This window comes from Heterodontus francisci, chromosome 38, assembly GCF_036365525.1.
Source record: "Heterodontus francisci isolate sHetFra1 chromosome 38, sHetFra1.hap1, whole genome shotgun sequence".
Classification (NCBI taxonomy): Eukaryota; Metazoa; Chordata; class Chondrichthyes; order Heterodontiformes; family Heterodontidae; genus Heterodontus; species Heterodontus francisci.
Window position 1 is genome coordinate 4,430,004 of NC_090408.1, and position 26,190 is coordinate 4,456,193.

Consider the following 26,190-nt stretch of genomic DNA (forward strand, 5'->3'; position numbering starts at 1 on the left):
CCCACAAACCATGTCTCTGTAATAGCAATTAAATTATAATCCCATGTGCTAATCAATGCCCTCAATTCTTCTGCATTACAAGTAAGACTCCTTGCATTGAAGTAGATGCAATCCAGCCTTGCATTTTTCACTTGTGCCTTAACAGGTCTACACTTGCTCTGCCTTCCAGACTGACTGTTTCTCTTCTATATTTGATTGTGCATCACCCCTTACTGTACCTCCACTCTGTATCCCATCCCCCTGTCAAATTAGTCTAACCCCCCAACTGCACTAGCAAACCTCCCAGCAAGGATGTTGTTCATGTTCTGGTTCAGGTGCGGCACAGTGGCGCAGTGGTTAGCACCGCAGCCTCACAGCTCCAGCGACCCGGGTTCAATTCTGGGTACTGCCTGTGCGGAGTTTGCAAGTTCTCCCTGTGTCTGTGGGTTTTCGCCGGGTGCTCCGGTTTCCTCCCACAGCCAAAGACTTGCAGGTTGATAGGTAAATTGGCCATTATAAATTGCCCCCAGTGTAGGCAGGTGGTAGGGAAATATAGGGACAGGTGGGGATGTGGTAGGAATATGGGATTAGTGTAGGATTAGTATAAATGGGTGGTTGATGGTCGGCATAGACTCGGTGGGCCGAAGGGCCTGTTTCAGTGCTGTATCTCTAAATAAATTTTAAAAAAATAAAGGTACAACCCGTCCAACTTGTACAGGTCTCACCTTTGCCAGAAACAGTCCCAGTGATCCAGGAAACTAAAGCCCTCCTTCCTGCACCATCTCCTCAGCCACGCATTCATCTGCTCTATCCTCCTATCTCAATACTCACTAGCACGTGGCACCGGGAGCAATCCAGAGATAACAGCCTTTGAGGTTCTGCTTTTTAATCTGCTACCTAGCTCCCTAAATTCTTGTTGCAGGACCTCATCCCTCTTTCTACCTATGTCGTTGGTACCAATCTGTACCACGACCTCTGACCGTTCACCCTCCCCCTTCAGAATGTCCACAGCCACTTGCCAACTTTTTCATGCCCTCTCTCTGCTTTCCTAATTTCCTTTTTAATTTCACACCTGCATTTTCTATATCCCTTTCGGCTTTCTGCAGTAGTGAGCTCTTGGCCACTGACACAAGCTTTTTCTTTGCCTTTACCTACTCCCTACACTCCATATCCCTTGATACCCTTACCCAACAAAAGTCTATCAATCTCAAACTTGAAAATTTTAATTGACTCAATGCATTTCAAAGCATTCACAGCTTTTGGGGAGAAAATTCCAAATTTCCACTTCCTGATTTCACTCCTAAATAGCCTAGCTCTAATTTTAAGATTATGATCTTTGCTTTCCCATCAGAGGAAATCGTTTCTACCCTATCAAATGCTTTTATCTTAAAGACCTTGATTAGGTCACTCCTCAACCATCCAAACTTCAGTGTACAGGTTCGTGTCATTTTATTTAATCCCTTTAGCCCAGGTATCATTCTGGTAAATCTGCACTGCACCCCCTACATGGCCAATATATCCTTTCTGAACCCAGCACCCAGAACCAATCTTGGTTCATCAATCATCCTTCTCCTGCTCAAACCTAAAATCAAATTCAAACATATTACGGCTGCCATTTACCAGATGTTCCCTTACTTTCATATTGTTAAATAATTCTGGTTCATTGGTCAACACCAAATCCAGGCTAAAGGGCCCTGAGGGCGCAGGATTCATGAAGGATGGAAAATGTTCCCAAATCGTCAAACAGCCCATTTAAATTAAAGCAGAAAATGCTGGAAACACTCAGCAGGTCAGGCAGCATCTCTGGATAATGAGTCAGGTGCAATCAAATGATGCTGTCTTACCATGAATATTTACAACATTCCACATTTAAACAATCAAGTTAATTTATTAGCCAGCATAATACACTATTGCAAAAACCTCCCATGAGGGGGCTCAGCCCCCAAGATATTGTTAAAAGTAGCTTTGGATTCTATTTATTGCCTGTTAGATATGCACTTCATTCACAGAATGCAGTAAACATAGCAATGGAATTGGCACACCAGAGTATCATTTAGACAACTGTTTCCTGCTTTCAACAAGTTATTTTCTCCCAAAACAAATATTCGGCACAGCCTGCCACTTTCAGCTAAATACATTCAACAATACATTTAAACAGCAGAGTCTTCTTTGGCCTCCTTGTGTTAAGACAATGGGTAAATCCTGGAGGTGGTCAGTGGTTTGTGAAGCAGTGCCTGGAGTGGCTATAAAGGCCAATTCTAGAGTGACAGGCTCTTCCACAGGTGCTGCAGATAAAATTGTTTGTCGGGGCTGTTACACAGTTGGCTCTCCCCTTGCGCTTCTGTCTTTTTTCCTGCCAACTGCTAAGTCTCTTCGACTCGCCACACTTTAGCCCTGCCTTTGTGGCTGCCCGCCAGCTCTGGCGATCACTAGCAACTGACTCCCAAAACTTGTAATCAATGTCACAGGACTTCATGTCGCATTTGCAGATGTCTTTAAAACGGAGACATGGATGGCCGGTGGGTCTGTGATGAGCTCACTGTACAATGTGTCCTTGGGAATCCAGCCATCTTCCATGCGGCTGACATGGCCAAGCCATCTCAAGCGCCGCTGGCTCAGTAGGGTGTATATGCTGAGGATGTTGGCCGCCTTGAGGACTTCTGTGTTGGAGATACGGTCCTGCCACCTGATGCCAAGGATTCTCCAGAGACAGCGAAGATGGAATGAACTGTGACGTCGCTCTTGGCTGACATACATTGTCCAGGCCTTGCTGCCGTAGAGCAAGGTACTGAGGACACAGGCTTGATACACTCGGACTTTTGTGTTCCGAATCAGTGCGCCAATTTCCCACACTCTCTTGGCCAGTCTGGACATAGCAGTGGAAGCCTTTCCCATGTGCTTGTTGATTTTCTGCATTGAGAGACAGGTTACTGGTGATAGTTGAGCCTAGGTAGGTGAAGTCCTGAACCACTTCCAGAGCGTGGTTGCCGATATTGATGGATGGAGCATTTCTGACATCCTGTCCCATGATGTTTGTTTTCTTGAGGCTGATGGTTCGGCCAAATTCGTTGGTCAGCCACAATCCTGTCTGAGTCTCTGCAGACACTCTTCAGTGTGAGATGTCAATGCAGCATCGTCAGCAAAGATGAGTTCCCTGATGAGGACATTCCACACTTTGGTCTTCGCTCTTAGACGGGCAAGGTTGAACAACCTGCCCCCTGATCTTGTGTGGAGGAAAATTCCTTCTTCTGAAGACTTGAACGCATGTGAGAGCAGCAGGGAGAAGATGATCCCAAACAGTGTAGGTACGAGAACACAGCCCTGTTCCATGCCACTCCGGATAGGAAAGGGGTCTGATGAGGCGCCGCTATGATGAATTGTGCCTTTCATATGGCCATGAGGTGATGATACTTCATAGCTTCGGTGGACATCCGATCTTTTCCAGTAGTCTGAAGAGACCCCATCTACTGACTAGGTCAACGGCTTTGGTGAGATCAATGAAAGCAACGTAGAGGGACATCCATTGTTCGCAGCATTTCTCCTGTAGCTGGCGAAGGGAGAACAGCATGTCAATGGTGGATCTCTCTGCTCGAAAGCCACACTGTGCCTCAGGGTAGACATGCTCAGCCAGCTGGACATGTTTAAAGTGACGCGAGTGAAGACTTTCCCCACTATGCTGAGCAGGGAGATTCCACTGTAGTTGTTGCAGTCACCGTGGTCACCCTTGTTCTTACAGAGGGTGATGATATTGCCATCGCGCATGTCCTGTGGTACTGCTCCCTCGTCACAGCACAGGTAAAGCAGTTCGTAGAGTGCTGAAAGTATAGCAGGCTTGGCACTCTTGATTATTTCAGGGGTAATGCCATCCTTCCCAGGAGCTTTTCCGCTGGCTAGAGAATCAATGGCATCACTGAGTTCCGATTTTGTTGGCTCTATGTCCAGCTCATCCACGACCGGCAGAGACTGGGCTGCATTGAGGGCGGTCTCAGTGACAACATTTTCCCTGGAGTACAGTTCTAGGCAATGCTCCACCCAGCAGTCCATTTGCTTGCGTTGGTCAGTGATTGTGTCCCCTGATTTAGATTTGAGGGGGGCAATCTTCTTGATTGGCCCAAAAGCTCTCTTCATGCCATCATACATTCCTCTGATGTTTCCGGTGTCGTGGGCCAGCTGAATACGACTGCATCGGTGTTGCCAGTAGTCATTTTCACAGCGCCTGGCTGTTCTTTGTGCAGCGCTTCTGGCTGCTTGAAGTGCTGCGGATGTTAACTCGCTTTCTTGTAGTTCAACAGTGCAATACACTTAGCGGCTATGACAGGTTCCAGCTCTTCAGTGAGATTGAAACCAGTCTGCATTCTGCTTCACACGTTTGCCACTAGCGGTCATAGCTGAGTCATAGATGGCGTCTCTTATGTGGGCCCACTTGGTCTCGGCATCCCCTACAGGAGTGTTTTGAAGGGCTTTTAAAAGTGAATTTAGAAACTTATCTAACAGCTGTGGATGTGAAATTCTGCGAGTGTTGATGCGCAGGCGGCCCTTCTGCTTGGAATGATGCAGCTTCTTTGTTTTGAGTCTAACCTTGCTGCACACCAGGGAGTGGTCGGTGTCACAGTCCGCACTGTGGAAGCTGCGTGTGATTTGAACGCTGTTTAAACAGGCTCGCCTTGTGACTGAGGTCCAGCTGGTGCCAACGACGTGATCTTGGGTGCCTCCAAGAAATCTGGTGACAGGGTTTAGTATGAAAGAACGAGTTGGTGATGCAGAGGTTGTGGGAGGTACACAACTCAAGCAGTCTCTGTCCATTCTCATTCATCCTTCCAATGCCATAGCGCCCTAGGCAGGAGGGCCATGAGTCATGGTCGGCCCCAACCCTGGCATTAAAGTCCCCCAGCAGGAATAGGTGTTCGGTATTGGGGATGCTACTAATGATATTATGGAGTTCCTCATACAACTGGTCTTTAGCTTCAGGTGGGGAGCAGTGTGTTGGAGCATAGATGCTGAGTAGGTGTACTGGACTAGAGGCGGTGAGCAATCGGATGGACGGTATGCGTTCTGAGCCATTTAAAGGTGGCTCTATCATGCTGAGCAAAGAGTTTCTGATGGCAAAGCCCACTCCATGTTGTCTTGGTTTCTCAGGATCCCTACCCTGCCAGAAGGTGTAGTCTTGCTCTCTTACAGATCCGCTCGCAGGGAGGCGTGTCTCCTGAAGTGCTGCAATGTCCACATTGAGTCTACTGAGCTCGTTGTTAATGTTGGCGGTCTTCCGAGAATCGTTGATTCTCATTTCATTGCCCGAAAAGTGGACTGCAACACCACACCAAACAGCATGACAGCAGAGTATTTACACTTTAAACCATAATCTTGACAGTAATCAATGTTGAACACACAGCAAGTTTTCGAAATCTGGGCTTTATACCTGCAGGAACTGCAAACAGATTCATTAACAAATGAAAATCACAGGTTAACGATCTTACAATGTATGTGTGAATTTAGATCATTCATAGGAAGTTCAAAACAAATTATTGCAACTTTTTATTAAATATTTGTTGGTGGTCAAATCAGGCAAAAGTACAAAAACAAAAAGCCCAACATTATTATTTCAGGTAACCAACTAAAATATATTTCAGCATCAAGGAACCATAAGCTGATTGGACCACAGGCAGTCACATCTGCAACATTTAATTGGTCTTCTGTCATATCAAAGAGTGAATTAAAATAAAATGGGCTTGAACAAAATGAAACTGATATAAAGGGTCGATGCAAGGAGACTTTGTACTTGCAGAGTTGGTTATTTACCTATGGCTTGGATTGCATAGCTCTAATTAGATAGCAGATTGTCTAAAACTGCCCACAAAGCAGGGCTGGTAAATACTTTCTGGGGACTAAATTCATTAGAATTAAAGAACAAAAATAATCAAACCGACATCTCATCTTCTGTGCCACAAAGAAACCTTTAAAAAAGGCACTGCTGACACTTTCTTAAAAAAACCCCCGCAAAGTTCATGGTTCAGTGCCTTCATGTGGAAAATTACTCCTTTCTTCAAGGGAGAAAGTCACAGCTCTTCTTCATTCCCATTTTCAACCCTTGCTTTGTGCACCTCAAGCTCTTCAGCACTCACCATTGCTGGGTCAATTGCAGCATATCGAGTGCCATGGAACTGACGCAGGTGGATCTGAAAATAAAGGCTAAACATTATACAAGCTGAAGTTAAACATCCTGATGCGTTGTCTTTACTGAGCTAAGTTCCTGCAGCTTACAACAAACCAACAAGCAAAAACTTAGTGTATAACGAAATTAAACCTAAATATGATTAGAAAGACGACTACCGGTCACGCATTTAAACAGTTGTGAATTCCCATAGGAACATAGAAAATATGAGCAGGCCATTCAGCCCACAAGCCAGCTCCACCATTCAACTAGATCATAGCTGATGATCTACCACAATGACATTTGAACATAATGACCAAGCTTCAACAGCCCTCTGGGTAAAGAATTCCACAGATTTACCACTGAGTGAAGAATTTCCTCTTCATCTTAGTCTTAAATGGCCGACCTCTTAATTTTGAGACTGTGTGCCCTGATTCTGTCAGAGCACAGGGGCAACATTCTTCCTGCATCAATCTTGTCGAGCCCTGGAAGAATTCTGTATGCTTCAATGAGATCACCTCTCATTTTTCTGAACTCTGGAGAATACAGGCCCAGCTTCCTTAATCTCTCCTCAAAGGACAATCCCGCCATCCCAGGAATCAGTCTGGTGAATCTTCATCGCACTACCTCTATGGCAAGTAAACCCTTCCTTAGGTAAAGAAACCAAAACTGTACACAATACTCCAGGTGCAGAGTCGTGGACCTGTAATGATTTTTCTCTTCAGATTAAAAACAGTATGTGTGCCTTTAAGACTTTGTTAAAAACAGTGCAACTTTAAGGGAGAGAATGTTCTGGAGACAGTGTGCATTTTTTTATTACCCTGGGCAACAGCAGGGTAGAGAGGTCACATGGTGATGTTTCCACTTGGCTGTGTGGCGAACCAGTTACTTCTGAGAGACTTTCCTGTGAGGTGATCTGAAGAGAAAGAAAGCTGTCTATTTCCTCTCAGCAAAAGATCTACAAGGAGCTACAAGCCAAGTTAATTCCCCAAGTAAAGAAGAAAAGCCTTCTTTTTCAAGGAACCATTTGTATTGCTCATTCACCGAGAAGACTCGGAGGGCGGAGTTCCGAACCGGTAAGTATAAAAAACTGACATCTTGTAAAAAAAAAACTGAAAAGTGATGTCACAGGAAGCTGTGACCTGATTGGCTGGTAGGGAATTTGTACTGAATTTGAAAATAAAACATTGATAAAAATTGATTAAAACCCTAATTAACAAATTAATAAGTAGAGTCACTAAACCAGAGGGAGGAGATTACTGTATTTAATCAGCATTTAATATTTATAGTAGGGATCTAGCACGAGGGACCATATCGTTAATTATAACAATTTAGTCAGCATTTAATAAGTATTTTTATTCATTAAACAGTGCTGGAAATGTCAGTTACAGCAGTGAAGTGCTTCACCTGTGAGATGTGGGAGGTCCGTGACATTTCCAGCGTTCCGGATGACTACATCTGCAGGAAGTGTACCCAGTTGCAGCTCCTCACAGACCACATGGATCGGTTGGAGCAGCAACTGGATGAACTTAGGAGCATGCAGGTGGCAGAACACGTCATAGACAGGAGTTTTAGAGAAGTGGTTACACCCAAGGTGCAGGCAGTCAGTGCAGGAATCCCCTGTGGCTATCCCCCTCTCGAACAAGTATACCATTTTGGATACTGTTGGGGGGATGGCCTATCAGGGGAAAACAGCAGCAGCCAGAGCAGTGGCACCAAGGCTGGCACTGTTCAGCAGGGAGGGACAAGGCGCAGAAGAGCAATAGTTATAGGGGACTCTGGAGTCAGGGGCACAGATAGGCGCTTCTGTGGACGTGAAAGAGACTCCAGGATGGTATGCTGCCTCCCTGGTGCCAGGGTCGAGGATGTCTCTGAACGCACAGGGGACATTCTGAAGGGGGAGGGTGAGCAGCCAGAGGTTGTGGTACACATCAGTACCAACCACATAGGCAGGAAAAGTGACGAGGTCCTGCAGGGGGAGTTTCGGGAGTTAGGTAGAAAGTTAAAGGACAGGACCTCTAGGGTTGTAATCTCGGGATTACTCCCTGTGCCACATGCGAGTGAGGCTAGAAATAGGAAGATAGTGCAGCTAAACACGTGGCTGAACAGCTGGTGCAGAAGGGAGGGTTTCAGATATCTGGACCGTTGGGATCTCTTCAGGGACAGATGGGACCTGTACAAGAAGGACGGGTTGCATCTAAACTGGAGGGGCACAAGTATCCTGGCTGCGAGGTTTGCTAGCGTCACTCGGGAGGGTTTAAACTAGTGTGACGGGGGTGGGAACCAGAGCAGTAGGACAGCAAGTGAAATAAATGAGGGGAAACTAGTAAATAAGGCCAGTAAGACTAAGAGGAAGAGCAGGCAGGGAGATGTTGCGGAGCACAGCGGGACTGGTGGCGTTAAGTGCATTTGTTTCAATGCGAGAAGTATAACAGGTAAGGCAGATGAACTTAGAGCTTGGGTTAGTACTTGGAACTATGATGTTGCTATTACAGAGACTTGGTTGAGGGAAGGACAGGATTGGCAGCTAAATATTCCAGGATTTAGAAGCTTCAGGCGGGATAGAAGGGGATGTAAAAGGGGTGGGAGAGTTGCATTACTGGTTAAGGAGAATATCACAGCTGTACTGCAGGACGACAGCTCAGAGGGGTCATACAGCAAGGCAATATGGGTGGAGCTCAGGAATAGGAAAGGTGCAGTCACAATGTTGGGGGTTTACTACAGGCCTCCCAACAGCCAGCGGGAGGTAGAGGAGAAGATATGTAGACAGATTTTGGAAAGATGTAAAGGTAACAGGGTTGTAGTGGTAGGTGAATTTAACTTCCCCTATATTGACTGGGACTCACTTAGTGCTAGGGGCTTCGATGGGGCAGAATTTGTAAGGAGCATCCAGGAGGGCTTCTTTAAACAATACGTAGATAGTCCAACTAGGGATGGGGCAGTACTGGACCTGGTATTGGGGAATGAGCCCAGCCAGGTGGTTGAAGTTTCAGTAGGGGAGCATTTCGGGAACAGTGACCATAATTCCATAAGTTTTAAGGTGCTTGTGAATAAGGATAAGAGTAGTCCTCGGGTGAAGGTGCTAAATTGGGGGAAGGCTAATTATAACAATATTAGGCAGTAACTGAAGAATTTAGATTAGGGGCGGCTATTTGAGGATAAATCAACATCTGACATGTGGGAGTCTTTCAAATGTCAGTTGATTAGAATCCAGGACCATCATGTTCCTGTGAAGAAGGATAAGTTTGACAAGTTTCGGGAACCTTGGATAACGAGGGACATTGTGAGCCTCGTCAAAAAGAAAAAGAAAGCATTCGTAAGGGCTGGAAGGCTAGGAACAGATGAAGCCCTTGAGGAATATGAAGAAAATAGGGAGGAACTTAAGCAAGGAGTCAGGAGGGCTAAAAGGGGTCATGAAAAGTCATTGGCAAACAGGATTAAGGAAAATCCCAAGCTTTTTATACGTATATAAAGAGCAAGAGGGTAACCAGGGAAAGGGCTGGCCCACTCAAGGACAGGGAAGGGAATCTATGTGGAGCCAGAGAAAATGGGCGAGGTACTAAATGAGTACTTTGCATCAGAATTCACCAAGGAGAATGACTTGGTGGATGATGAGCCTAGGGAATGGAGTGTAGATAGTCTCAGTCATCAAAAAGGAGGAGGTGTTGAGTGTTTTGCAAAGCATTAAGGTAGATAAGTCCCCAGGGCCTGATGGGATCTACCCCAGAATACTGAGGGAGGCAAGGGAAGAAATTGCTGGGGCCTTGACAGAAATCTTTGCATCCTCATTGGCTGCAGGTGAGGTCCCAAAGGACTGGAGAATAGCCAATGTTGTTCCTTTGTTTAAGAAGGGTAGCAAGGATAATCCAGGAAATTATAGGCCGGTGAGCCTTACGTCAGTGGTAGGGAAATTATTAGAGAGGATTCTTCAGGACAGGATTTACTCCCATTTGGAAACAAATAGACTTATTAGCGAGAGGAAGCATGGTTTTGTGAAGGGGAGGTCGTGTCTCACGACTTGATTGAGTTTTTTGAGGAAGTGACAAAGATGATTGATGAAGGAAGGGCAGTGGATATTATCTATATGGACTTCAGTAAAGCCTTTGACAAAGTCCCTCATGGCAGACTGGTGCAAAAGGAGAAGTCACAAGGGATCAGGGGTGCTGGAAAGATGGATACAGAACTGGCTCAGTCATGGAAGACAGAAGGTAGCAGTGGAAGGGTGCTTTTCTGAATGGAGGGATGTGACAAGTGGTGTTCCGCAGGAATCAGTGGGACCTTTGCTGTTTGTAGTATATATAAATGATTTGGAGGAAAATGTAGCTGGTCTGATTAGTAAGTTTGCGGACGACACAAAGGTTGGATGAGGATTGTCAGAGGATACAGCAGGATATAGATCGGTTGGAGACTTGGGCGGAGAAATGGCAGATGGAGTTTAATCCAGACAAATGTGAGGTAATGCATAATGGAAGGTCTAATGCAGGTGGAAGGTATACAGTAAATGGCAGAACCCTTAGGAGTTTTGACAGGCAGAGAGATCTGGGTGTACAGGTCCACAGGTCACAAAGTGGCAACGCAGGTGGATAAGGTGGTCAAGAGGGCATACGGCATGCTTGCCTTCATCGGTCGGGGCAGAGAGTATAAAAATTGGCAAGTCATGCTGCAGCTGTACAGAACTTTAGTTCGGCCACACTTAGAATATTGCGTGCAATTTTGGTCGCCACATTACCAGAAGGACGTGGAGGCTTTGGAGAGGGTACAGAAGAGGTTTGCCAGGATGTTGCCTGGTCTGGAGGGCATTAGCTATGAAGAGAGGTTGGATAGACTCGGATTGTTTTCACTGGAGCGACGGAGGTGGAGGGGCGACATGATAGAGGTTTACAAAGTTATGAGCGGCATGGACAGAGTGGATAGTCAGAAGCTTTTTCCCAGGGTGGAAGAGTCAGTTACTAGGGGACATAGGTTCAAGGTGAGAGGGGCAAAGTTTAGAGGGGATGTGCGAGGCAAGTTCTTTACACAGAGGGTGGTGAGTGCCTGGAACTTATTGCCGGGGGAGCTGGTGGAAGCAGGTACGATAGCAACGTTTAAGAGGCATCTTGACAAATACATGAATTGGATGGGAATAGAGGGATATGGGCCCCGGAAGTGCATAAAGTTTTAGTTTAGGCAGGCCTCAAGATCGGCGCCGGCTTGGAGGACCAAATGGCCTGTTCCTGTGCTGTACTGTTCTTTGTTCATCGTTCAAAGAACTGTTTAATGTATGTAGACTGCCCGACCAGAGGGGAGGCAATATTGGATTTGGTACTAGGTAATGAACCAGGGCAAGTGATAGAGCTGTTGGTGGGCGAGCACTTTGGAGATAGTGATCACAATTCTGTAGCATTCACTGTGGTAATGGAGAGGGATAGGTATGTGCAACAGGGCAAGGTTTACAATTGGGGGAAGGGTAGATATGATGCTGTCAGGCAGGAACTGAGGAGCATAAGTTGGGAGCATATGCTGGCAGGGAAGGGCACGGTCGAAATGTGGAACTTTTTCAAGGAGCAGATAGTAGGGGCCATTGATAAGCATGTCCCTGTCAGACAGGGAAGGGATGGTCATGTGAGGGAACCGTGGTTGACAAGAGAGGTTGAGAGTCTTGTTAGGAAGAAGAAGGATGCGTATATAAAGTTGAGGAAAAAGGGCACAGGCATAGCTCTGGAGGGATACAAGATGGCCAGGAAGGATCTGAAGAAAGGGATTAGGAGAGCTAAGAGAGGGCATGAAAAATGCTTGGCGGGTAGGATAAAAGAAAACCCCAAGGCCTTTTACGCGTATGTCAGAAATATGAGGATGACTAGGGGGACCGTAGGTCCGGTCAAGGACAATAGCGGGAGACTGTGTGTTGAGCCGGAAGAGATAAGTGAGGTTTTGAATGAGTACTTCTCTTCGGTATTTACGAATGAGAAGGGGTGTATTACTGAAGAGGACGGTGGGAAGCAGACTGGTAAGCTCGAGGAAGTGCTCGTTAGGAGGGAAGATGTGTTGGGGTTTTTGAATAACTTGAAGATAGACAAGTCTCCCGGGCCTGACGGGGTATATCCAAGGATGTTATGGGAAGCAAGGGATGAAATTGCAGAGCCGCTGGCAATGATCTTTTCATCTTCTCTGCTGACGGGGGTGGTACCAGGTGATTGGAGGGTGGCAAATGTTGTGCCCCTGTTCAAGAAAGGGAATAGGAACAACCCTGGGAATTACAGGCCAGTTAGTCTTACTTCGGTGGTAGGCAAGTTGATGGAAAAGGTGCTGAGGGATAGGATTTCTGAGCATCTGGAAAGACACTGCTTGATTCGGGACAGTCAGCACGGTTTTGTGAGGGGTAGGTCTTGCCTCACAAGCCTGATTGAATTCTTTGAGCAGGTGACCAAGCAAGTGGATGAGGGTAAACCAGTGGATGTGGTGTACATGGATTTTAGTAAGGCATTTGATAAGGTCCCCCATGGTAGACTTATGGAGAAAGTCAGGAGGCATGGGATAGTGGGGAATGTGGCCAGTTGGATTAAGAATTGGCTAACTGATAGAAGGCAGAGAGTGGTCTTAGATGGTAAATACTCAGCCTGGAGCCCAGTTACCAGTGGCGTGCCGCAGGGATCAGTTCTGGGTCCTCTCCTGTTTGTGATTTTTATTAACGACTTGGATGAGGAAGTCGAAGGGTGGGTCAGTAAATTTGCAGATGATACAAAGGTTGGTGGAGTTGTGGATACCGAGGAGGGCTATTGTCGTCTGCAAAGGGACTTGGATAGGTTGCAGTGCTGGGCTGAAAAGTGGCAGATGGAGTTTAACCCTGAAAAGTGTGAGGTCGTCCATTTTGGAAGGACAAACATGAATGCAAAATACTGGGTTAACGGTAGGGTTCTTGGGCATGTGGAGGAGCAGAGAGACCTTGGGGTCTATGTGCATAGATCATTGAAAGTTGCAACTCAAGTGGATAGGGCTGTGAAGAAGGCATATGGGGTGTTAGCGTTCATTAGCAGAGGGATTGAATTTAAGAGCCGTGAGGTGATGATGCAGCTGTACAGGACCTTGGTAAGGCCTCATTTGGAGTACTGTGTGCAGTTCTGGTCGCCTCATTTTAGGAAGGATGTGGAAGCCTTGGAGAGGGTGCAGAGGAGATTTACCAGGATGTTGCCTGGAATGGAGAATAAGTCTTACGAGGAAAGGCTGAACATTCTAGGCCTCTTCTCATTAGAAAGGAGAAGGATGAGGGGTGACATGATAGAGGTTTATAAGATGATCAGGGGAATAGATAGGGTAGACAGTCAGAAACTTTTTCCCCGGGTGGAGCAAAGCGTTACAAGGGGTCATAAATTTAAGGTGAAGGGTGGGAGATATAAGGGGGATGTCAGGGGAAGGTTCTTTACCCAGAGAGTGGTCGAGGCATGGAATGCCTTGCCCGGGGAAGTTGTTGAGTCAAACTTTAGGGACTTTCAAAAGGCTTTTGGATAGGTATATGGATAAAGGAGAATGATGGGGTATAGATTAAATTGTCCTTGACAGAGGACAAAGGATCGGCACAACATTGTGGGCCGAAGGGCCTGTTCTGTGCTGTATGTTCTATGTTCTATGTTAATGCTTGCTGCAGCCGAAGAGTTGAATGCCTATCTACTGAAGGACTACTTTCATCAAATCCACGTGAAGACTTCAAGGTGACCTTTGATTATTTTTCACGTTTGAAGACCTCATCCGTCAGGAACATAATCTACAAAAACTTAGTTTTTCTTTTCGTTAGTTTTTTTGAGTTTGTATGTGAATGTGGGAGTTAGGTTAAAATTATTAGTTTTAAGGTCTTTCGACATAGGTTGATCTTAATAGTGCTTATGATTTAGTTTTTTTAATAAATAGTTAATTAGTTGTCTGAAGATACATGCTTTGGTCTGCTTTATTCAGGGGGGTTACTGGAGTGTTTAATTTGGCTGTTTTCTGATTGGGTGTGAAAGCTTATTATGCTGCAACCTGTGAAGTGATGGGACTGAATTGACAGTGCGTTGCTCCCGCCGTGGTGGGAACAGCATTCTCACCAAGGCTATATACAATTGCAGCAAGACTTCTTCACTCCCGTACTTAAATCCTCTTGCAATAAAGGCCAACATACCATTTGCCTTCCTAATTGCTTGCTGAATCTGCATGTTAGTTTTCAGTGACTTATGAACAAAGACACGCAGGTCCCTTTGGACAATAACACTTCACAATTTCTCACCATTTGAGAAATACTCTGCATTTCTGTTTGCCTACCAAACTGGATAACTTTACATCTTTCTACATTATATTCCATCTGCCATGTTCTTGCACACTTAGCCTGCCTAAATCCCCTCGAAGCCTCTCTGCATTCTCCTCACAACTCACATTTCCACCTAGTTTTGTCTCCTCAGCAAACCTGGAAACATTTGGTCCCCACATGCAAATCATTGATATAGACTGTGACTAGCTGGGCCCCAAGCACTGATCCTTGCAGTCAGCCTGCCAACTTGAGATTGACCTGTTTATTCTTACTCTGTTTTCTGTTTGTTAACCAATTCTCAATCCATGCCAGTATATTACCCCCAATCCCACATGCTCTAATTTTGCTTACTAACCTCCTGTACAGGACCTTATCGAAAGCCTTCTGAAAATCTAAATACACTACATCCATTGGTTATCACTTATCTATTCTGCTAGTTACATCCCCAAAAAACCCTAACAGGTTTGTGAAACATCATTTCCCTTTCATAAATCCATGTTGACTCTGCCCAATCCTACCATTATTTTCTAAGTATCCAGTTGCAACATCCTTTCTGATAGATTCCAGCATTTGCCTGACTATTAATGTCAGGCCAACAGGTCTGTAGTTCCCCATTTTCTCTCTCCTTCCTTTCTTAAATAGCGGAGTTACTTTTGCTACCTTCCAATCTCCAGGAACTGTTGCAGAATCTATAGAATTTTGGAAGATGATCAACAACGCATCCACTATCTCTACGGTCACCTCTCAACACTTTGGGGAAAAAGGCCATCTGGTCCAGGTGATTTACCAACTTTCAGCCCCATTAATTTCTCCAGTACCACATTTTTACGAATACTAATTTCTTTCAGTTCATTTGTACTAGTCCCTTGGTTCTTCAGTATTTGAGAGCTTTTTTGTATCTTCCTCCATGAAGACAAAGTATTTTCTTAATTTCTCTAATATTTCCTTATTTCCCATTATAAATTCCCCTATGTCTGCCTGTCATGTGCCCACATTTGTCTTTGCTAATCTTTTGCTTTTTTACATATCTAAAGAAGTTATTACAGTCTATTTTTATGTTTCTCACTAGTTTACTTTCATATTCAATCTCTCTTTCTTTATTAGTTTCTTGGTCCTCCTTTGCTGAATTCTATAAGGCTCCAGATCCTCAGGCTTACTACTTTTTTGGCAACTTTATAAGCCTTTAATCTGATACAATCTTTACCTTCTCTTGTTAGCCATGGTTGGATCATCTTTCCTACTGGGTTTGTGCCTCAAAGGAAGGTAAATTTGTTGTAAACCATAGTGTCGTACAGTATAGAAACAGGCCCTTCGGCCCACCGCGTCCATGCCGACCATAATACCCATCTATACTAATCCCACCTGCCTACATTAATTCCATATCCCTCTATGCCTTGCTCATTCAAGCACCTGTCCAGATGCCTCTTAAATGTCGCTATTGTTCCTGCCTCTACCACCTCCTCGGACAGCTCATTCCAGATACCCACTATTCTTTGTGTGAAATATTTACCCCTTTGATCCCCCTCCCTCTCACCTTAAATCTATGCCCTCTAGTTTTACTCAACCCTACCATGGGAAACAGACTCTGGCTGTCTACCCGATCCATGCCTCTCATAATTTTATATACCTCTATCAAGTCCCCTCTCAGCCTCCTTCACTCCAGGGAAAACAGACCCAGCCTATCCAATCTCTCTTTATAACTCAAGCCCTCTAAACCAGACAACATCCTTGTGAATCTTTTCTGCACCCTCTCTAGCTTAATCACATCTTTCCTGTAGTGCGACGACCAGAACTGCACACAGTACTCCAAATGCAGCCTAACCAACGTTATGTACAACCGTAACATGACATCCCAACTCTTGTACTCAATGCCTCAGCCGATGAAGGCAAGCACGCCATATGCCTTCACCACCCTGTCTACCTGTGTTGCCACTTGCAGGGAAGTGTATTATTTCTTTAAACATTAGCCATTGCCTGTCTACTATTATATCTTTAAATGTAGTTTCCCAATCTACCACAGCTAACTTGCCCCTCACACCTGAGTACTTTCCTTTGTTTAGACACTAGTTTTGGATTGAACGACATCACTTTCAAACTTAAAGCAAAATTCTATTATATTGTGGTCACTCTTCCCTAGAGGCCCCTTCACAATAAGGTTATTAATTAGCCCTATCTCATTGCACAATACCAAATCTAAAATAGCCTGTTTTCTATTTGGTTCCTCAACAAATTGTTCTAGAAAACCATCTCGTATGCATTCCAGGAATTCGTCCTCCACAGCTTAGGAATTAATTAATTAATTTAATTCGGTTTACCCAGTTTATATGTAGAATGAAGTCCCCCAGGATTACTGTATGACCGTTGTTATATGCATCTCTAATTTCCTTAGTTATACAGTGCCCTACATTGCCAATACTGTTTGGTGGCCTATAAACAACTCCTAACAATGTTTGTTGCCCTTGCTGTTTCTTAACGCTACCCAAACTGTTTCTACACCTTGATCCTTCAATCTAAGGTCCTCTCACACTAATGTACTGGTCTCATCCTTTATTAACAGCACTACCATACCTCCTTTTCCTTTTTGCCTATCCTTCCTAAATAATGAATATCCTTGAACATTTAGTTCCCAGCCTTGGTCACCCTGCAGCCAGGTCTCCATAATGGCAATTAGGTCATCCCTGTTTACTTCTATTTGTGCTGTTAACTCATCCACTTTATTGCAAGTGCATTCAGATACAGCACCTTTAAGTCTATCTTTTTATTATTTTCACAAGCTCTAGCCTTACCTGCTGGCACACTTTTAGGTCTGTACACTGTCCCTTCCTGCCACACCCAGATTATCAATTCCCTTATTGCTACTTTGCTCTCTCTTTAAATTATCACATCTTCCCTCACTTGATCCCTCACCACCACTATTTAGTTTAAAGCCCTCTCTACTGCCCTAGTTATACGACTCACCAGAACATTGATCCCAGCATGGTTCAGGTGAAGACTGTCTCAACAGTACAGCTGTCACTTTTCCCAGTACTGGTGCCAGTGCCCCATGAATCAAAACCCTTTTCTCCCACACCAATTTTTGAGCCACATATTTAACTCTCTAATCTCATTTACCCTATTCCAATTTTCTCGTGGCTCAGGTAATAATAGAGATTTTTACCTTTCAGGTTCTGCTTTTTAATTTAGCCCCAAGCTGTTCATACTCCCTATGCAGAACCTCTTCCCTCGTTCTACCTATGTCATTGGTACCACCTGGACCACGACAACTGGATCCCCCCTCTCTCAGCAGGGTCCTCTCCAGCCCCAAGATGTCCCGAACCCTGGCACTGGGCAGGCAACAGAAGCCTTCTGGATTCTCACTCTTCGCCGCAGAGAACTGTGTCTATCTCCTACTACCACTATATTCCTATTTACTTCCCCCTGCTTGAATAGCTGCCTGTACCATGGTGCCATGGTCAGTTTGCTCATCCACCCTGCAGCCCTTGCTCTCATCCAAACAAGCTGAAAGAACCACAATCTGTTGGACAATTGCAAGGGCTGAGCCTCTTCCACTTCTGCCTTCTCGATCTCCTTACCTGCCTCACTTGCAGTTCCACCCTGAGCACTGACCAAATCCAAAGACTTTATCCTAAGGGATGTGACTGCCTTCTGGCACAAAGCGTCCAGGTAACTTTCCCCCTCCTTGATGCATTGCAGTGTCTGTAGCTCGGCCTCCAGCTCATTGAGTCTGAGCCGAAGCTCCTCGAGCTGCGTACACTTACTGCAGATGTGTTTGCCTTGGGTCACATTGGCGTCCGCCAGCTCCCACATACTTCAGCAGCCCTGCCATCTTTATTGTGTGTTAATTTATTTTTCTTAGTTAATTTGTAATTAATAAAACCCACTACTTTCAAGCCCCACTAATAAGCTTTACTACTGCTAGAAAGCCATTATACCAATAAAACTTTGTGAATAAATTTCCTGAGTCTCAGAAGACTCAGTATTATTTCAATTAATGTTATACTAACCCCAATTAAAATTTCTCAGTTTAGAGAAAGAGAAAATGTTCACCAACCAATCACTTACCTTCTTTGCTGTAATGTCACATAGAAATTTTCTTTGGAATGCTCTGAACCCAACCTGGCTCTTAAAACTCTTGCCGCTGTCTCAAGGTGTCCCTCTATTTCTGGGAAACTTGCATCTTCTACAGCTACTGGAGGCTGAAAAAGGAGCACCTCTTTCCCCCTCTGCACTGAATTCCCACATGAATCAAATTGCCACCTTCACACTCTGACTATGTTTCACTCAAGCCAAGTCTCCTCTCTGTGCGCCCCTTACTCCCCATATGACCCATTATATATTCATTTGAACAAGAAATGAAAATGGGAAATGTAGGCAACCTTTATTCTCGGGCATGGAATGGAGGGACAGATTGCCAGTTGGTGAAATAGAAAATCTCAGCAGCATTTAAATAAAAGACTGTTAAATGCTGTTGGAGTTGCACTCATCCAGACAAGTGGAGAGTATTCCATATCACTCCTGACTTATGCTTTATAGATGGAGGAAAGGCTTTGGAGAGTCAGGAGATGATTAATTTTTGAGGGAGCAGGGATATTGATTCCAGAACCACAATGGTGTAGAACCTCCAATGCTTGGTGAAGCATTTCCTATCTAAAGAATATTGCATGCCAGAGATTCTCAGAAATGGTAAGCATGAAGACAATCGCACAATTGAACAACAATGTCCTACACTTCTGTTTCTGGATCAAAGGTGCAAAACACAAGTGCATTTTGTTGAAACTGCGTTCTAAAACCAATTTCACAAATCGTAACAGTCCAAGATACACTTGGGGGAGTAATATGATATATGGGGGAGTTGATGGCGTAGTGGTATTGTCACTAAGCTAGTAATCTAGGGACCCAGGCTAATGCCCTGGGAACGCAGGTTCAAATCCCACCATAGCAGCTGGTGGAATTTAAATTAAATTAATAAAAATCGGAGATGCCAAGCAAATGGAGAATATTCCATCACACACCTGACTTATACCTTGTGGGTGGACACGTTTTGACAAAGAGCAAAGAAAATTACAGCACAGGAACAGGCCCTTTGGCCCTCCAAGCCTACACCGATCCAGATCCTCTATCTAAACCTGTCGCCTATTTTCTAAGGGTCTGTCCAGATACATCTTAAAAGACGCTATCGTGCCCGTGTCTACCACGTGTTCCAGGCACCCACCACCCTCTGCGTAAAGAACTTTCCACGTATATCCCCCCTAATCTTTTCCCCTCTCACTTTGAACTCGTGACCCCAAGTAATTGAATCCCCCACTCTGGGGAAAAAGCTTCTTGCTATCCACCCTGTCTATACCTCTCATGATTTTGTACACCTCAATCAGGTCCCCCCTCAACCTCCGTCTTTCTAATGAAAATAATCCTAATCTACACAACCTCTCTTCATAGCTAGCGCCCTCCATACCAGGCAACATCCTGGTGAACCTCTTTTGCACCCTCTCCAAAGCATCCACATCATTTTGGTAATGTGGCGACCAGAACTGCACGCAGTATTCCAAATGTGGCCGAACCAAAGTCTTATACAACTGTAACATGACCTGCCAACTCTTGTACTCAATACCCCGTCCGATGAAGGAAAGCATGCCGTATGCCATCTTGACCACTCTATTGACCTGCGTTACCACCTTCAGGGAACAATGGACCTGAACACCCAAATCTCTCTGTACATCAGTTTTCCCCAGGACTTTTCCATTTATTGTATAGTTCACTCTTGAATTGGATCTTCCAAAATGCATCACCTCACATTTGCCCAGATTGAACTCCATCTGCCATTTCTCTGCCCAAATCTCCAATCTATCTATATTCTGCTGTATTCTCTGACAGTCCCCTTCACTATCTGCTACTCCACCAATCTTAGTGTCGTCTGCAAACTTGCTAATCAGACCACCTATACTTTCCTCCAAATCATTTATGTATATCACAAACAACAGTGGTCCCAGCACAGATCCCTGTGGAACATCACTGGTCACACGTCTCCATTTTGAGAAACTCCCTTCCACTGCTACTCTCTGTCTCCTGTTGCCCAGCCAGTTCTTTATCCATCTAGCTAGTACACCCTGGATCCCATGCGACTTCACTTTCTCCATCAACCTACCATGGGGAACCTCATCAAACGCCTTACTGAAGTCCATGTATATGACATCTACAGCCCTTCCCTCATCAGTCAACTTTGTCACTTCCTCAAAGAATTCTATTAAGTTGGTAAGACATGACCTTCCCTGCACAAAACCATGTTGCCCATCACTGATAAGCCCATTTTCTTCAAAATGGGAATAGATCCTATCCCTCAGTATCTTCTCCAGCAGCTTCCCTACCACTGACATCAGGCTCACCGGTCTATAATTACCTGGATTATCCCTGCTACCCTTCTTAAACAAGGGGACAACATTAGCAATTCTCCAGTCCTCCGGGACCTCACCCGTGTTTAAGGATGCTGCAAAGATATCTGTTAAGGCCCCAGCTATTTCCTCTCTCGCTTCCCTCAGTAACCTGGGATAGATCCCATCCGGACCTGGGGACTTGTCCACCTTAATGTCTTTTAGAATACCCAACATTTCCTCCCTCCTTATGCCGACTTGACCTAGAGTAATCAAACATCTGTCCCTAACCTCAACATCCGTCATGTCCCTCTCCTCAGTGAATACCGATGCAAAGTACTCGTTTAGAATCTCACCCATTTTCTCTGACTCCACGCATAATTTTCCTCCTTTGTCCTTGAGTGGGCCAATCCTTTCTCTAGTTACCCTCTTGCTCCTTATATATGAATAAAAGGCTTTGGGACAAGTCAGGTGGTGATTCATTCACTGCAGATAAAGACCTGTTCTTGTAGCCACTCTTTATGTGGCTGGTCCAGTTAAGTTTCTGGTCAATGCTGTTGTTGTTGGAGCATTCTACGACAGTAATGCCACTTGTCACAAGCATGAGGTTAGACACTCTCTTGTTGGAGATGGTCATTGCCTGGCACTTGTGTGCTTGCCATTTATCAGCAAAAGACAAGGATGATGCATTTGCAACCATGTTCAGCCAGAAGTGCTCGCTGGATGATCCATCTTGGCCTCCTCCTGAGCTCCCCACTCACATTGAAGCCAGTCTTCAGCCAATTCAATTTACTCCATGTAATATCAAGAGACTGCTCAGCTCACTGGATACAGCAAAGGCTATCACCTTGACAACATCCTGACTGTTGTACTGAAGAGTTGTGCTCCAGAACTAGCTGCGCCCCTAGCCAAGCTATTCCAGCATAGCTACAACGCTGGCAACTGGAAAATTGCCCAGGTATGTCCAGTCCACAAAAAGGGCAAAATTAATCTGGCCAATTACCATCTACTCTCAATCATCAGCAAAGTGATGGACACTGCTCTCAAGCAGCATTTGCTCATCAATAACCTTCTCATTGATGCTCAGTTTGGATTCCACCAGGGCTACTTGGCTTAGAACTCATTACAGCCCTGGCTTAAACATGCACAAAGGAGCTAAATTCCAACTGCCCTCGACATCAAGCCAGCATTTGATCAAGGGTGACATCAAGGAGCCCCAGTAAAATTGAAGTCAATGGGAATTAAGGAAAACTCTCTACTGGATGGAGCGATACCTAACACAAAAAGATGGTTGTTTTGTTAGAGGTCAATCATTCAGCCCCAGGACATCACTGATGGAGTTCTCAGGGTAGTGGGCCAGGCCCAACCATCTTCAACTGCTTCATCAATGACCTTCCATCCAGAAGGTGGGAATGCTCACTGATGATTGCAGATTCTTCAGTTCCATTTGCAACTCCTCAGATACTGAAACAGTCCTTGCCTGCATGCAGCAAAACTGAATAACATTCAGGTTTGGACTGATTAGTGGCAAGTAACATTCGTACACTAGTGCCAGGCAATGACCAGCTCCAACAAGAATGCATGCAACCATCTCCCCATGACATTCAATGGCATTAGCATCGCCAAATCCCTGATGAACATCCTGGGGGTAATCAATGACCAGAAATTTAACTGGCCCAGCCACATAAGTTCTGTGAATACAAGAGCAAGTCAGAGCCTGTGAATTCTGTGACATGACTCACCTCCTGACTCCCTGAAGTCTGTCCATCATCTACAAAGTACAAGACAGGAATGTGATGCAATACTCTCCACTTGCCCAGATGAGTGCAGCTCCAACAACATTCAAGAAGCGTGACACCATCCAGAGCAAAAAGCAGCCCATTTGATTGGCATCGTATCCACCACCTTAAACAGTTACTCCCTCCACCACCAGTGCACAGTGGCAGCATTGTGTACCATTTGCAAGATCCATAGCAGCAACTCAACAAGGCTCCTTCGACATCACCTTCCAAACTCATGACCTTCACTGCCTGGAAGGACGAGGCCAGCAGGCACATAGGGATATCACCAGCTGCAGCTTCAAGCCACACACCATCCTGACTTGAAACTATATCGCCGTCACTTCATCAATGCTGGGTCAAAATCCCATCACAGTCTGCAGCGGCTTACCACCACCTTCTCAAGGGCAACTGGGGTTGGGCAAAAAAATGTTGGCCTTTCCAGTGACACCCATATCTCATGAACAAAGCTCACACTGTCTATGACACTATGCTCTTAAATCATGTACATAAGAAAAACTTTCGGCATTTCACCTGTATGTAAAGATTAACCTCAGCACTTCGACACAAATAGGGAAAGTTGCCACCGGTTTTAAGATGCGCCCGCCTTGCATTTGGGTACAATTTATACATTTCTTCTTTGGCTTCTTGAGATAGTGCACTGTGGTCAAAAACCTGAAAGAGATACCATTGGAACATGTAACTAGAACACACAGCTTGAAATATCAAAAAGAACTTGCATTTATGTCGTGCCTTTCATGATTACAGGGTGTCCCAAAGCACTTTACTGCCAATGAAGTACTTTTTGAAGTGTAGCTGCAATGTTGCAAATATTTGTGGTAGCTTGCTGTGCACAAATTGACTGCTGTGTTTCCTACATTACAATAGTTCAAAAGTACTTCGTTGGCTGTAAAGCACTTTGGGACATCTGGAGTCATGAAAGGGTTTTTCTATTTTTAACAAGGCAGTCAATTTGCACACAGCAAGTTCCCTCAAATAGCAATATGATAATGACCAGATAATCTGTTTAAGTGATACTGATTGAGGGACAAATAGTGACTAGGACACTGGGAATAACTCCCTGCTCTTCTTCGAATAGTTTGATGTGATCTTTTACATCTACCTGAGAGCAGATGGGGCCTTGCTCTTCATATCTGAAAGGCAACACCTCTGACTGTGCCGTATTCCCTCAGTATTGCACTCGAGGGTCAGTATTGGATTTTGGGCTCAAGTGCCTGGACTGGGACTTGATTCCACAGCCTTCTGATTCAGAAGCGTGAGTGCTACCAACTGAGCCACAGTTTGACACACAATATCAACATAAGACATGCATTGTACAGTATTTATAAACACAAGGAGTAGAAGGATAATCAAAGGAAGGGTGGGCTGATTAGGGATGAAAAGGATGAAAAAGTCTTGTGGAGGCAGGGGTACATAAATAAGTACTTTGTATCTGTCTTCACTAAAGAGGGTGCTGCCAATGTAGCAGTAGAGGAGGAGGCAGTACAGAAATTGGATAGGATAAAGTTAGCATTACTCAAAATATTACAGTCACCCAGCCTTCTCAGAAGAGCGTCAATGATTTCACAGCACTATTCAATTTACTGATACAACTCACGTCCTTCAGGCTGACATGCGTGCCTATCATATGACACATGACAGAGAGCACGTGCAACCTCCTCCACCACCCCAGCAGAGGACGCAGATTTAAATCTTAAGGTAATGGTAAAAGAACCAGAGGTGACATGAAGAAACGTTATTTTACATAGCGAGCTGTTGTGTTCTGGAATGTGTGTGGTAGCACATTCAATAATTACTTTCTAAAGGGAATTGGATGAATATGTGAAAGGAGAAATTTGTAGGGCTGTGGGGAAAGAGCAGGGGAGTGGGATATATTGGATAGCTCTACCAAAGAACCGGCACAGACATGATGAGCCAAATGGCTTCCTTCTGTGTGGTCTCATTCTCCGATTGGGTAGTTCTCTTTCCCTAGTGTCTTGATCAATAGAACAGATTATCTGGTCATCATCAGATTGCTACTTTGGGAGTTTGCTGTGTGCAAATAGCTGCATTTTCTACATTACAACAAGAATTACACTTCAAAACGACTTCATTGGCTGTAATGTCCTTTGGCTGTCTTTATATTGTGAAAGAAGCTGTATAATTTTTTATTCAATGAAATAATGCAAAGATTTGAAAAAGGTAGTGCAGTTGATGTTGAGTATTATAGATTTTAAAAGGCATTTGATCAAGAGCCACCTAAATAGACCTGCTAGCAAAATTAAAGGAATTAGAAAGTGCTGGTTGGGCAGAATTTGAGGCGTGAGTTGCGTGTGTGGAACTTCAGTGACAAGGGGAAGGAGGTGCTCTTTGGTCTCTTTTTCTTTTCTGCCTTCTCAGCCTCCATGGTACAGGGAAAGAAGCTGATTGGCAAGTAACTTAAGTTATTCTACTTATTGCACTTGCAATAACTATTTTGTAAAGCTAAGTAATGGCAGGACAGCTCAGCCAAGTGGAATGTGCCTCCTGTGGGATGTGGGAAGTCATGGACACACCATGTGTCCTTGACAAACACATCTGCAGGAAGAGTCACCAGCTGCTTGAGCTCTGGATTTCGGAACTCGAGTGGCAGCTGGAGTCACTGTGGTGCATCCGTGAGGCAGAGAACTACGTGGATAGCACATTTCAGGAAGTAGTCACCCCGGAGCTTAAGAGAGCAAAAGCAGAGAGAGACTGGGTGGCTGCCAGACAGACAAGGGCATCCCACTTTCTAACTGGCATTCTGTTCTGACTACCGATGGGAGAGGGGATTCCTCTGGAATGCAGCGGGGGTCATGACCAGAGCACCATGGGAGGCTCAGCTACACAGGGAGGGAGCAGAAAAGACGAGAGCAAATGTGGTAGGGGATTCTATAATTAGGGGAACAGACAGGCGTTTCTGTGGTCACAGACGCGATTCCAGGATGGTATGTTGCCTCCCTGGTGCAAGGGTGGCTACAGAGCATTCTGGAGGGCGAAGATGCACAACCAGAGGTCGTGGTCCACATTGGTACCAATGATATAGGAAGGAAAGAAGGATGAGGACTTGCAGGCTGAGTTTAGGGAGTTAGGAAAGATATTAGCAAGCAGGACCTCAAAGGTAGTAATCTCCAAATTACTCCCAAGGTCACATGCTAGTGAGTATAGAAATAGGAGAATACACCAGATGACTGCGTGGCTGGGAGATGGTGCAGGAGGGAGGGCTTCAGGCATCTGGGGCATTGGGACTGGTTCTGGGAAAGGTGGGACCTGTACAAGCCGGTCTACACCTAACAGGACTGGGACGAATATCCTTGCAGGAAGGTTTGCTAATGCTGTTGAGGATGGTTTAAACTAGTTTGGCAGGGGGATGGGAACCTGAAGGCAGTTTCAGATAGGACAATTTCAGGGCAGGGAACGGGAGGCAGAAAATTAGCAAGTGACTCTACAAGACAGAAGCAGAAAAGGTTAAAAAGTGTGCAGCACGAGAATTAGGCAGTTAAAAGCTATTTATTTAAATGCAAGGAGTATAGAAAATAAAGCCGATGAGCTGAAGGCACAGATAGATATGGCAACATGATATCATTGCTATAATGGAAACTTGGCTTAAGTAGGGGCAAGAATGGCAGCTCAACATCCCTGGAT

At 45.0% G+C, this 26,190-nt stretch overlaps 1 protein-coding gene across 6 annotated transcripts in view; it reads right to left on the reverse strand.

The window, feature by feature from the left end:
• Nucleotides 1-5,498: 5,498 nt before the first annotated feature.
• spg21 (SPG21 abhydrolase domain containing, maspardin) overlaps nt 5,499-26,190 on the reverse strand; it is a 170,912-nt gene continuing 150,220 nt past the window's right edge. For all 6 annotated transcript variants that reach the window (XM_068017659.1, XM_068017654.1, XM_068017655.1 and 3 more), the window contains 2 exons: nt 23,062-23,202; nt 5,499-6,152 (listed from right to left, as the gene is read on the reverse strand). In XM_068017659.1, the coding sequence (XP_067873760.1) occupies nt 6,033-6,152; nt 23,062-23,202 (261 nt within the window). In that variant the 3' untranslated portion in view covers nt 5,499-6,032. The remainder of the gene's footprint in view (nt 6,153-23,061; nt 23,203-26,190) is intronic.